The 14224-nt window shown below is 43.1% G+C and overlaps 1 protein-coding gene across 2 annotated transcripts in view; it reads left to right on the top strand.

The window, feature by feature from the left end:
* Window positions 1-887: 887 nt before the first annotated feature.
* NRSN1 (neurensin 1) overlaps window positions 888-14224 on the top strand; it is a 133320-nt gene continuing 119983 nt past the window's right edge. For both annotated transcript variants that reach the window (XR_013988785.1, XM_081014324.1), the window contains exons 1-2: window positions 888-1100; window positions 13040-13240. Coding sequence is in view for 1 of the 2 variants with exons in the window: in XM_081014324.1 (XP_080870450.1) it covers window positions 13049-13240 (192 nt within the window). In the remaining variant the exon portion in view is untranslated. The remainder of the gene's footprint in view (window positions 1101-13039; window positions 13241-14224) is intronic.

The following is a 14224-nucleotide window of genomic DNA, read 5'->3' as shown; positions in this document are numbered from 1 at the left end:
GGTGTATGATTTTAAATTGTATTTTAAAGGGATGTTGTGGGGATTAAATGAGAAGAAGAAGTATACCTGAAAGAGCATCTCCTGCCCCATCATTCAGCCCAGGCACTGAGGTCCAGCTCTGAGGGCCTTCTGGCAGTCCCCTCACTGTGAGAAGTGAGGTTACAGGGAACCAGGCAGAGGGCCTTCTCGGTAGTGGCGCCTGCCCTGTGTCAAGGACCAGATGTCAAGGAAATAAAGACCTATCTGACTTTTAGAAGACATCTGAAGGCAGCCCTGTGTAGGGAAGTTTTTAATGTTTGTTGTTTTATCATGTTTAATATTCTGTTGGGAGGCGCTCAGAGTGGCTGGGGAAACCTAGTCAGATGGGTGGGGTATAAATAAATTGTTGTTGTTGTTGTTGTTGTTGTTGTTGTTGTTGTTGTTAAGCATGTATGCCACCTTGAGTTCCTTGGAGATCAGGTGGGCTACTAACACAATGATTATTAATAATAAAAATAATAATAATGTTGAAGGCCCCTATAACTCATGACGTCTGTGACTAATGGCTGGACGCCACAGCTGAATCTGGCCATCTGTCATGGCCATCTGTCATGGATGCTTTAGCTGAGATTCCTGCACTGCCGGGGGTTAGGCTAGATGACCCTTGGGGTCCCTCCAAACTACGATTCTATGATTCTTATGAACGCGAATCAGAAGAGCGGGCAGCAGGCAGCAGGCAGATCTCCTCTCAGCGCCTTCCTAACCGTGTCTACTCAGAAGTAAGTCCTTTCGTATTCCACGGAGCTTCCTCCCTGCTAAATGGGGTTAGGATTGTCAAGCCGCAGTCCCGTCTTTCAAGCGAGGCCTGCAGACCAAAGGCAGCCGAGAGTCCTACTGAGCCGCTCGAGGAAGTGGCGGCGGCGGCTCCGCCTCCTGCGCAGCACCCGGCGGCTCTCAGTGCGCAGGCACGGGTCGCGCCGAGCTCGCCGGGTGTCCATAATACGTGGCGTCTGAGGCTGGAACGACGCACAGGCGAGAGATGGGAGCCGCGCGAGAGATCTGCGGCTAACCCAGCTGCATTTGCTCGCCCGGCAAGGAAGGTGGAGGAGAAGGCGGATCAGGTAACCCGGAGCTTTCTTAGTTGCAGACTGCTCGTTAGCTCCCGCCGCTTTCTCTGGTTTGTTTGTTTTTAACCCTGCGCGTTACTTTCAAATCAAAACACAGAAAAACCGAGCTTCTGGAGCAGATCTGGGTCCGCAAGGAAGGCAGGGAGCGAATAATCCGTTTTTGCAAAGTGTGCGTGTGCGTTTGAGCGGGTGCTCAATGCATGTTGCATACTCTGTCCTAGCAGTTTTACAGAAGGAGAGAGAAGGGCAGGAGCTCATCTCTGCGTTTAGGAGGAGCCATGTAGACACGGTGTTTGCAACTTGCGCGGCGAGTTTCCGTCCGGGGGAGAAAAAACCCTCACCCTTCGCTAGAAGGCTTTTTGTTGTTTTTTAAACTTGCAGACTGCCCTTCCCCTCCCAAGGATTTGCTGATCTGGAGGAAGGCGTTGCGTTATGGTTGGGGCTCGAAGGATAAAAGAGTCCCGAAATGGTTAGAAATGAAGGGTGCGCAGGGGGCATTGGAGGAAAGTGGGGTAAAGTGTCCTCTCCCGTTGTTGTTTACTTGGCAGGTAGAAAGGGGAAGGTTCTTAAAAACGTTTAATTAAAAAAAAAACCATAAGAAACGAATGCACGAGTTTGCAGGCTGGAGAGTGCCTGGGACGCTGAAACTGTTGCTTGGCTCGTTTATTGACGTTCAGGACCTTGGAGAGCTCCCGCGCGGAAGCAGCGGGACAGCAGTGAAGGACACGAGCCGGCAAATGCCCCTGCTGGCCTGGCCTAGAGGCAGCTTTTGATTTATCTTATGCCTTGTCAAAGAAATGTTCTCCAGCGACCTGACTGCACATTTTTAAACATTGTTTTAACTGATTTCCATATTTACTTTTTACATCGTGTGACCCTCCTTGAAACCTTAACGTGCTATATACATAAAAAATATTAGTATTGGTATTAATTTGATTTCTAATTATTATTAAACCTAACACCGCATACTCCATTTCCTTCCTTCCTTCTTCATAGGCAATAGTTCATTGGCTCTCATGTTCCATGTATTTTAAGCCTGTAACATTGTATCCCCAGCTTCCCCCCCCCCCATTTTTCAGTCCTGGTTCTGTGGGTCAGACCCCAAAGGAAACTGTAGCCTTCTATTATTAAAGTCTGCCAATCAAAGGTAAATCATTTTATTGTCAATGAAGCTGACTGACTTTTTCCTTATTGTGTGTGTCTCTCAAAACATGGCTTGCATTTATAATTTATTGGTAATCATCTTAGTCAAAGAAGTATTCAACAATGACCTGCCTACCCATTGGGAGGGACTTTTAAAGAGGATTGATGGGGCAGAGGCAGAGAAGAGGATATGAAATCCTATATAGGATTTCCCACCTCCCACAATGGTTTGTTGGGGTACTACTGTAAACAACAGGTTGTTGCAGAAGCTGATGGCAAAATGTTTGTGGCAGGTGTTAAGATGCCTTCACACAAAGAGTTAAGCATGTGGATTCTAAAGACCTATGGCCCTCAGGCTAATTTCAGGTGGGCTTCCAGATGCTTCAGGCCCACAGTTGCTCTCTGGACCACCCCTCTGGGAATTGCTTGAGGAAATGGACAGAGCCAAAAAGATGGGGGGAGAATCCCTTTGCAAGTGATGTGCTCCAACATGTGTTAATGGCAAGGGGGGAATGGATAGATAGAGGGAGGAAAGGTTAAGAACCCACACACATAGCTATGTTAAGATCACTGTTTGGAGAGATGCATGTGGTTCCTCAAGTGTTTCAGGGGACCCAGATGTTCTTCCTTGAAGAAGTGTAGGACAACTTGTAGGACACTGCATTTTCCCAGTGTAAAACACAGCATGCTGAAGGAAATGTGATCAGCACTGTTAGCGCTTCCTCTGTGATAGTGACTGCTGTAGAGGACATGACAGCACAAATAAGCATGGGCATCAGAAGCGGTAGTCAGCCTTCAAGGCCTATCCAAATTCACCTTACTTTGTTAGATGTTGTTCTCTCCCTGTAACAGCAGAGTGCATAAGCACTCAAACTTGTGGAGACCTGCAACGTTACTGTCGCTGCTGAATCAGCAACAATAATTCCCTGCCATTTTTAAACCATTTCCTGTGCTCTTAAGGCTGCATCCTCCCCCTCTCCAGTGCAAAAAAGGACAGCCTGCCAATGCTTTCTTTAAAAAAGAAAAACTCAGAAAAATATTCCCTCTCACTTGCTCTACTTGTATATTATCTTTGAAGGTAGCATTCTATGGATTATCTGTTTCTTTTATTTTAAGAATAATTTTTTATTAACCGACCAATCAAACCAAATTACATAAATTCCAAATTACACAGCCGAATTTTAAATTTTTGTTGGGGGTACCCATATTTCAAGTTCTGAAGGGGATCCAATCAACTTCTTGCTTCTTATTGCTGTTTTAATGTCCACAAATCTAACCTTATGATGTTCACAGTACTATCCAGTCCTTTCTTATTGTTTTTCCACATCTCTTGTTGTTATTTTCATATATTTTTCCTTTCTCTTTGTGACCTCTGATAGTCTCCACAAGCTGGTTAGACAGTTTGTAATCCTGCGTGGATATATATTTTTTTTTTTATCCAGTAGCCATATCCAGACGTTTTCCATGTAACATCACTTCCATACATCAAAACAGTCTTAGCGTCATTAATCTTCACCAATCTGCCTCCTTTCTCAAAACCTCTGAGGAGGTTCACCAGGAATGCAGTCTGAAAACAAGTCCGTTCCTTCTCTCGGCTATAAATCCTTTGGCAAGATGGCGACTCCGAATTAATTGCTGCGCCATTCCAAAAGCTCTTATTGCTTCTCAATCTCCATAAAGCATACTTTTGGTTAAAGTTTATCTCCACACAGACCTTAATCATCCTGCTTGGGTCAGTTCAACCGACGATTCTAATGAGGAGGGGTTCTTGTAAATCACATAGAAGGAAAGTAAAAAAGCCCCCCCCCCATTCAGTCCCGTTGTCAACATACCCAGCCTTTGGTGTATCTTCATCGTAAAATATTCCTGTTTCTCCAACCCGTCGTCTTCTTTCGCAGAGGTCACTTAAATTAGCAGACTTCACTCCCCTTCTCCACTTGAAATATGTGCATTTGCTTCTTTTGTAATTAATTATTCCAAATTGCTGCAACTAGTGCGCGATCAGAGACAGCGTCCAGGAGAGCCGAGGTCCACACGGGGGCATTCTGCCTAGGGCCCTCACCCCCTTCTTTCGAATTAGGTGGTGATTTATGGGCACAGCAGGCAAGGGCAGTGTTCCCCATTTCCTTGGGGCAACAAGGGAGGCTGCCTACTCCCATAACAGCCTCTTAATTACCCCGTGTGGGTCGGAGAGATGGTATTGTCGGCCATCTTCCAATGCACCCCCTAGTGGCCCCCCTATGGATTATCTGTTTCATCTCAGTGAAGGTCATCTGAACACCTAGCCATTTGATAAGGGTGAAGGGTGAATATGCCCTCGATTGTGGCATTAGGGTGACTGCTGTCCTCACAGAAGGCATGTGGGTTAACATAATTAAAGTCAATCTTACTTTTTAGCTTAAAAAACGAGAAAGTAACAAGTTATTGCAATTTTCACATTATCTGTAATGTTATCTGTAAGTATAACAACAAACAAGAACTAGTATTTTTCTCAAGGACTGCTTGTATAACATAGATTTTTCTAGTTTTATTATAGCAACAACATATAGATGAAACCATTTTTGTGGCCCCTTACTGACCCCAGAACACCAGTGGCAGGCAGCTGCACCAGCAGAACTTCTCATGGTTTCCTAAAGCCCCCCAACCAGACCACATTTAGCTATAGGATTGCAGTCAATATTGTCTTTTGAGTTGCAGCTCAAGCCACAGTTCCTTTGCATCTGCTTCTGTTCTGCTTGGGGAGGCGGGAATCATTTTATGAAATACTGAAATAAAGGATCTAAAAAGAGCTCTAATGTGTTCACGTTTCCCTGGACTAATTGAGACAAGCATCACTATTTTTCTTCTGTTATGTTACTGGTTCACATTATACTGGTACCTACTCTCAAGTTACTCATGAAAATATAATGGAATAGATTAAAGATTCATTCAGTACTTTTTGCAACCATGTTCTCAACATTTAATCTATCTATTCACAAATCTGATCACACCTGCAATGTGCTGCTGGAGTGTAATAAATGCTCAAAATCCACGCAAGGCAGCCTTTGCCATGGCAACAGAAGTTGCTAAGGGATTACCTACCAGGCAGCTGCATGTTCCAAAGATCTGATCGTACATTTTCTTTGTTTCTCGATGATCTCACTCATTAGCTATTCTGCTGTGAAAAGTTTCAGTGTCAGCTACAACTTACCGGCTAAGTTAAATCTTATAACTAAAGGGCCAGTGTAACTTACCATCCTTAGACAATCTTAGAGATTTGTATTTTATCCAACAATCAATTAGATGCAAGCAAATAATACATCATATATCAACATTTATTTTGTAAAAATAGAAGTCTTCCAATGCCTTCTTTCTCCATCGTAAGTGTGGGTTATTTTTGCTCTGCTTCATCCTTTCAGCTAACATACTTTTGTGATGATAGTCTCTGCTGTTTTGTGCCCAGAGCATAAGAGAAACAAGTTTCATAAGTGATGCCATCCATGGGACTAGATGGTCTCTAAGATCCCACACAACTCGATTCTATGGGGAAGCTTGTATAGTTGACATTAAATTTCGGGGAGGGGGGCTTGCTGAAAACAGCCCTCCCCCACTTGGTGCCCTCCTGGTGTTGAACTGCAGCTCTCATAATCCCTGAACATTGGCCATGCTGGCTGGGGCAGATGAGAGTTGGAGTCTAACAACATCTGGAGGGCATCATGTTGGGGAAGGCTGACTTAAGGGATGAGAGAAACCATTCACAGGGATTTTGCTGGTAATTCTGTTTTCCCAGTCCCAGCCAAAGTGTTTTTGGAGAAAATCCTCTTGCAGTTCAAACTTCAGCCAGTCCCTTGGTCCATTGCTTGGTCCATTGCTTTGTCCATTCTACATTGGCCTGGCCACAAACTGGAGCAGGCAGGTAGCATGTGCTGGAGTTGCAATACCTCAGATAGCTCCAATTGGAGTTCGCCACATCTGGAGTTCAACTGAAGCCTTCTGTCCTCCTTGGGTCAGACTACACCTGCAAGGTTCAGCCCCACATTCCTGAAGAGCACCGAGTACTAGGGCAAAACTATATATCACAATAAATGCTTCACTGGCAATCAGGCATGTGGTTACAGTGGTTTTTAACAGTAAAGTCAGAGTGTGTGCACAATTCTTCTCAAGATCACAACACACAGGGAAGGAAGGTTTTACCGTTCTCTCCCCACCCATGAATCTGATTAAAAATGCTGTGGTTATTGACAGGTAAAGAAGGTTACCATTGGTGCCAGTGGGAGTCTTTTCCTTGTCATTAATTGTAGCGTGGGAGGTGATTTTCACTGGGATCACAGCTGGGGACAGAAGGCTTGCCTCTAACTTCCCTGTGTGCTGCAGTCCCGATTAATATTGAGATCCTACACACCTGCTATTAAATAAACAAAAACTGCTAACGTGATTGCCGGTTGTGCATGTAGTATCACTTAAAGTGGTAGCTTTCTGGCTGGGAGCTCAGTTCTTTCTTGCCTGTCGTTCAGCACCTGCCTTGTGTGCTGCCTACCTTGGCAAGCAGTCACGTGTCAGCTGCAGTGCCTGATGTAAATGGTGCTAGTCTTTCAGTGGGTTCTGTCTCTAGAAATCCTGGTTTGGGAGTCTGGGGCTCAAGGGACTCAGTGTAAGGGCTTGGGCCTTGGCTCAACACCTGTGGGGCTTGCGTTCTTGATCAAGCTGCATGCTCCTCCTCCTCAGACTCTTGACTGCTGTGTAAAGTCAGGATGATGGCACTTTCTGTTTAATCATGCTGCACATGTGCTTTTTCTTGTGGCTGCACTGCATCATGGAATTGTAGTGTTAAAGCCATAAACCCTTACAGCCTCCAGTGTAGTACGAGCAATATGTACACAGATGCAGGCTTTTGGGTGCATGACCTGGTGAACTAGGAAATGCACATGCAAAAAGATGTTGACACACATGGATTTCAGCAGTGGGTGCAGATCCCACAACTGGGGCAGCATGCATAGCTTCTGACATGCAGTTGAGGCTGGTTAGGCGGAGGCCAGTAATGGACACTGCTGCTGACCTAAAAACCAAGAGACTTTCCCACCATTTTTAGTGAGCAGCTATTGGAGGCAGTGAAGGCAAGGTATGGTTCACACAGCTGGCACAGTACTGCATGAGCCCTACTGCTCTCCACCTATTCATCCACAGCTGGTGAATGTGTAGGAGTGCCCCACATAGATATGGGCTGATGATGTCACCTGCCTGTGGTTGGTTCTGCTTGTCATTCACAAGCAGAGGGTGTGAGTCACCCCAAGGCTTGGCTGCCTCTAACAAATGCCCACCAGTGAGGATGTGGGCCACTGTTCAGCGGCGATTTTCATCAACTGCTTTCTGACTCATGGCTGCCACTTCAAGCATTAGACTGGGAATACATGCAATGCCAAACAGATGTGCGTTGCTGTTTTATTTGACAGCATCAGCATCTGTTTGGGAAGAGGGGGAACAGGAAATAGAATAAACTAGCCAAAACAAAACAGAAAGGCAACAAGTAAAGGAAGGACAAGAGAATGGATGGAAGAAAAAAGGAGGGCAATGTGACCTTCTCAATTAATTAACTAATTGCAAGGATGTTCCAATTGGCCTTCAGATTGATGAGACACTGGTGGATATCTTTACAATCAGAAGACTTATACAGTGGTACCTCGGGTTACATACGCTTCAGGTTACATACGCGTCAGGTTACAGACTCCACTAACCCAGAAATATTACTTTGGGTTAAGAACTTTGCTTCAGGATTAGAACAGAAATCGTGCTCCAGCGGTGGAGCGACAGCAGGAGGCCCTATTAGCTAAAGTGGTGCTTCAGGTTAAGAACAGTTTCAGGTTAAGTACGGACCACTGGAAAGAATTAAGTCATTAACCCGAGGTACCACTGTAACTGGTGCAGCTGTGGTCGCATTCTGACTGGGTTGGTTTTTGTTACATTTCCTGTTAGCTGTCATTTACAATTACTATTGTAAATTAGAGCTATGAGCCAAAGAAGTGATGTGAGGATCATATTGAGCCATTAAGAGCTTCACCAGCTGTTTCTGCTGTGGTAGGCCCCATGGTTGAAGAGACAAACGTTGGTTTGGATAACATGTGCTTTATCTCTTCAGCAGGGAAGACTGCTGTGGCAGAAACCTCTAGCATAGCTGGCAAATTCTACTCACTACAACTCAACACTTCTTCGGATTGTAGCTAGAGTCAGTTAACACTGACAAAAGTGGCTTCATGTTGCCCGAATAATTATAGTGCATCATTGTTGTTGCTGTTTTCATCATCAGTTCTTATAGACTGAAACAAATTAAAAAGCCCAAGGAAAGAAAGACTTCACCTGGCTACTAGCCATGATGGGGGGCTACGTGAAGCATGGAGTCAGTGCCCTGTCTCCACAGTCAGAGGCAGTAATTCTTCTGAATAGCAGTTGCTGGAAACTGATGAGAGTTGGACTCCTACAACATCTGGAAGCCACAGGTTCCCCACTCCTCTCTTTGATGTTTTCCCATGTTTGCACCTTCTAATGGGAACATCCACAGTGCATCTCCTCACAGTATTGGGCCACAAATGGTGTAACATTGCTACTCATGTCATCCTTTAAGTCAGGCATGGAGAAACTTTGGATCCTCCCAAGTGATGCTGAACTCCTATCATACCTTTCCATTGTGCACATGAAATTATCATGCTTAAAATAAAAAATAGCTGTTTGTCTCCCTGGTATACCAACTGTTACACTCTTTTGGGGTTTCAAGTTATTGGAATCCCTTGAGTGCCCATGACAAAGAAATAGCAATGTGTGTTTTACAGCAGGAAAACAAACTTTCATAAAGAATTGACATTCCTCAACCAGTAGGAGAAATACCACATAGCAGGCAGCCAACATAGTACGTAATGTACTTTAACCTGAAACCTTGAAAGAATTTAATCCGAGGGATTTGAGGATTGTTGTCATAGTGATGGAAATAGCAGCAGTCAGTCTGTGCTGAATTCTGTGACTTCTGTCTGATTTCTATATCATTTAAAAAGGAAGGTTGACACTCTTCTCCATCATAGGTAATGTATGCAGAGCTGCTGTTCTGCAGCTGGCTGATAAAATGAATGACTTGACAGGAAAAGGACATGAAACCTTATCCACTATAAGAAATTAAATTTAGAAACAGGAGTTGTGGAGAAGAAATCTTGCTTTAGATCAAAGTGTCTCAATGAGTTTCATAAAAGGAAATCACACACTATTTTTAGGATGCCAGGTAAATTTATTCAGTGCTGATCTTACTCACACTTTCCGATTCATATAATCCTACTAAATGCATCACAGGGAGAAAAGTCAAGCTCTGCAGCAGAAGCTTCTGGCTGGCACTCAGCCATTGCTAATGGTGTAGTATATTATAACAGCTGTATTGTGCTGCAACTCCAATAATTTCCGCAGTGTTGCTTCTGAGTTCTGCATGGATTAACGTAAGTAGCTTTTTTAAAAAACAGAATATTTTATTTTAGTTATTGGTAGGCAAGTTAGTTCAACCTTTTAAGGACTATTCAGTGCTGCTGATTATTGACAACAGGTATGAGAAATTGTCTGTTAAGCAAATGCCTATTTCATAGGGCTGGTCATTCTCTTGGGGCATGAGTCCATGATCAAAGGCAGTAAGCTAGCCAATTCAAAATCTTTCTGGGCAGGGACTGTGAGCAGAGCCAGCGAGGGATGTCAAGCTCTTTACAAAGGTGAGAAATTATGAACATTGGTCTGAGTCAGACCAAAGCTTAGTAATGTCTCCTCTGCTCACTTCCCAAGACATTAGGCAGAGATCCTTCCCAGTCTTGCTATCCGATTAGCCAGAGACCTCCACAAATCAGGCACACTGCTTCAGAGCTGCAGCCTTACCCTTTAAGAGTACATTCAAGAGATAGGGGGCTCTTGGTGTTATGTGTAGAAACAAAGAGGGGAATCAACTAGGGTGAGGACTTGCAGACTGAGGGTCAAACAGACATGATGTGGACCTTGGCAAAAGGCACTTAGCCATAAAAAAATATTCTTGAAAATACTGACGTGTTGGACCTAGAAGGTTTTAACAACGTATTTGGGTGGCATGCATATTTGTGGTATGATAAGATTAAAGCACATAAAGCATTTAAAAACCATATTGTCAGAAAAGCACTGTTTAATGTCTGGATAAGATATAAGGACTTGCTTGAAAATAAAACCCCAAGGTGGCTGTCACCAATGGAAGCGAAGGCTCAGAAAAAGCTCAATATGGAGGCCAATTGGCCAAAATATTGGGAAATTTTGGAACAAGAGGGAGACAGATTAAAATTGCAGAGTTTTGAAAAACTAAAAAATAGAGTGTGAGATTGGCTCCATTATTACCAAATAATGGAGGCGTACAATTTGGATAAAAAAATTGGCTTCCAGGTGGAAAAATCAAAATTGGAAACAGAACTGTTAGATCCCAAAACTAAGAACTTGTCAAGAATGTATAACTTGCTGTTGAAATGGAATACTCAGGATGAAACGGTGAAATCAACTATGATTAAATGGGTGCAAGATGTAGGACATAATATTATGATGGCTGACTGAGAACAGTTATGGACCACGGGTATGAAGTTTACGGCTTGTAATGCCCTAAGAGAGAATATAATGAAAATGATCTACAGGTGGTACATGACACCAGTCAAGCTTGCAAAAATATACCATTTGCCCGATAATAAATGTTGGAAATGTAAAGAAACTGAAGGTACATTCATTCACCTTTGGTGGACGTGCCCAAGGATTAAGACATTCTGGGAGATGATTTACAATGAAATGAAAAAGGTATTTAAATATACCTTTCTGAAGAAACCAGAGGCCTTTCTCCTGGGCATGGTCGGCCAATTGGTGCCAAAAAAGGATAGAACTTTTTTTATGTATGCCACAACAGCAGCAAGAATACTCATCGTGAAGTATTGGAAGACACAAGATCTACCCACCCGGGAAGAATGGCAGATGAAGGTGATGGACTACATGGAACTGGCGGAAATGACCGGTAGAATCCGAGACCAGGGAGAAGAGTTGGTGGAAGAAGATTGGAAGAAATTTAAAGTTTATTTACAGAAACATTGTAAAATTAAGGAATATTAGAAGGATGTTGGAATGAAATAATGCGGTTTTAGCAGAAATGCTATAAAGGATTAAGAAAAAATAGATTGCTAAATGGTGAAGGAGGGAAAGTAAAGTTACATTATATTAAGATAAAATAGAGGACAAAAACTGGAAAAGATGGAAAGGATTTGCTGAAATAGCTAATGGAACTAGAATACAAAAAAGGGAGGTGTGAGGAGGTCAAGGAAATAAGCAAATGAAAGATAAGTTATGGGAAGATTGATTGTATTTTTTTTTCTTTTTTCTTTTTTTATTATTGTGATGTGATGTTTTGTATTTCTTTAATATGCTGTTTTTTAATTTTTTCTTTTTGTAACTCTTTAAAATTCAATAAATATTATGTTAAAAAAAAATATTCTGTGCTCACTGTGTTACATTTAACTGCACTTAAATCATGCATTGGTGCATCCATGTATGGCAATAGTGTCATTGGTGTGTCTGTTCGGATTACTGATCACTAGTAGGCTAACTTCACCTGAAAGCTGGCCAATGCACTTGCATGCTTTGAATGCTTATGCAGGCAAGTGTTTACTCATGTTCTGCATCACATCCATGGTGAAAGAAAGGCAGGCTATAAATCCTGTCTTCATATTACAGCTACTGTGGGAAGGGCAGTGTTACCACATGTCCGTTTTCGCATTCTGATTCACTATGGACTCGGTTAGATTTATTCATACCACTACAAACCTTTTTTTAAAAAAAAAAGTTTTGATAGGTGCTATACTAGGTATCATGGCAACCTATCCCTGTTAAATAAAACCCTTTGTGGCTAGCCAAACTTCTTGGAGATTTACTTTTTTTCTGAGCTGTTGAAGGCAACAGCGATGGGTGGAAATATTAGGGTGGGGTATAAACAGATTGCCATTGGTCCTGCTTCCTGTCCAGTCCTCCCAGCATTGCACACTGGCTTTGCAAAGGACTTTGCTGTGCCAGCCCATCATCTGGGTTGTGTCTGGCCCCCAACACAATGCCACCTCTTGCTGAAGTGGGAAGATCCAGTACTGAACATAGGGCCCACCTAATATTGAGTCAGATCATTGTTCTATCTAGCCCAGAATTGTTGCTTGACTCAAGAGTCTCCAGCAATAGCATTACCCACCTTTCCCACCTGAAATCCTTTCAACTGTAGCTCACAGCAACTGAACCTGATATTTTCTATTGGAGATCTATCACTGATCTGGGAATCTTCTTTGCGGGAGCAACTGTATATATGGCGGACCCATTACCAAACTTTTCTGGGGGGTTTTAACAGCACCCTTTCAGCCACCTGGCCATTCCTGCTTTCTCTTAATGCATTTCCATGGTATATGAGAGGACACCCCCTTATCCTTTGCGTCTCTGTGCAGCAATTGGTCAACCTAAACTAATCCTAGCCTTTTCTATGGTTGTGCTCTCCACTGTCAATGCATTCTGAGCATCTCCAAGGGGAGATGGATAGTTTTAACCCGAGGTGCTTGGTTTTGTACTGACACTTTCATTGTGAAATGTTAAGGGGGAAACTACTATGATCAGGACCCCCGAAGGGTCTGATCGTACAATTGCCTGGAGGGTTTTCTTCATGGGATATCTTCCCTATCAAAATGTCACCTCTATTTTTACTTTGCTTTCCTGTGAGCTGTGCCGTGCCTCTGTGGTACTCTATTGTCTGACCTTTTTCATTGCAGGGGAGAAGGATGAGTGCTTATGCTGACATCTGTGCATCCAAGCAGGCGCAGCAGGGTACCCCGGAAGGAGGTTACCAGCGCTATGGAGTTCGCTCTTACCTGCATCAGTTTTATGAGGACTGCACAGCATCCATTTGGGAGTATGATGATGATTTTCAGATCCAGAGATCACCAAGCAGGTGGAGCTCTGCATTCTGGAAGGTAACAGCTACCCAGTATTTCTCCTGCAGCAGGTCCGCATCAACTATGACCTGAAAAGCCAGGTGGAGCCTCATCAAACATGTATTGTGGCCTTCCAGATGCCAGATGTTTTTGCAGTTCCGGGCAGGCAGCAAACAAGGACATTTCCTGAGCCCCTGATTGGCTGCATTTGGCCTAGTGGCAGAGCTGCATTGTAGTGTCAGTATATTGTAAGGAGGGAGAGTCCTCTGGAGTGTTAAAATTGTGGAAACAAACAGACCATATTTTCACTGACCAAAAGCAGGTCCAGATTTTCAGAAGTAATTGATCCAAATTCAGCTTTTTATCTCTTCAGACCATTAAAATAATAATAATAATAATGAGTGTCATTTTTTAGAAAAAGGAAGGATGTGCATAGTTAACATATTACTATTAAAGGCAATCAAACCATTCCATCAGGTTCCATTCCCCCCCATATTACATAGCTACATTCCGAATGAGTTCAATTCAGAATCACAGAGCTGCAATGCAGGAACCTTTTTGCCCAAGAAGGAGCTCGAACCCAGGACCTTGAGCTTAAGAGTCTCATGCTCTACTAAGACACCTTTTTCCAAGTTCATACACACATATGCTCCGCACCCCAAGAAACTTAATTTGAATTTATTGGCACTCTTCTATTTTAATTTTTAAAAGGTAAGATTATTCTGAGTGTGCCTTGTGCTCAAATACTGTTGATGTTACCAGAGCTTAGGTATCTGTCACTATGCACTGGGTTGTAGCCTTCATGCATAAATAAATCTTATATTATTAATCCATGTAACAAGTTATGGCATAGATTATTCCCCATTTTACAGAACTGAATACTCAACAGATCCACATTTGGGGGAATTTGACTATTGGTGCTCCAAATTCAAAAATTCACTTAAGCTCGCTTCACAGTAAGATGATGAAAATATTAGAAAGATTTATGGGCCTCAGCAAGTCTCCCCTATAATATCTGGGTAG

Source organism: Podarcis pityusensis, assembly GCF_964106645.2.
Source record: "Podarcis pityusensis genome assembly, chromosome: 7".
Classification (NCBI taxonomy): domain Eukaryota; kingdom Metazoa; phylum Chordata; class Lepidosauria; order Squamata; family Lacertidae; genus Podarcis; species Podarcis pityusensis.
The sequence above is the reverse complement of the archived record's forward strand: the minus strand, read 5'-3'. Positions and strand labels throughout refer to the sequence as shown.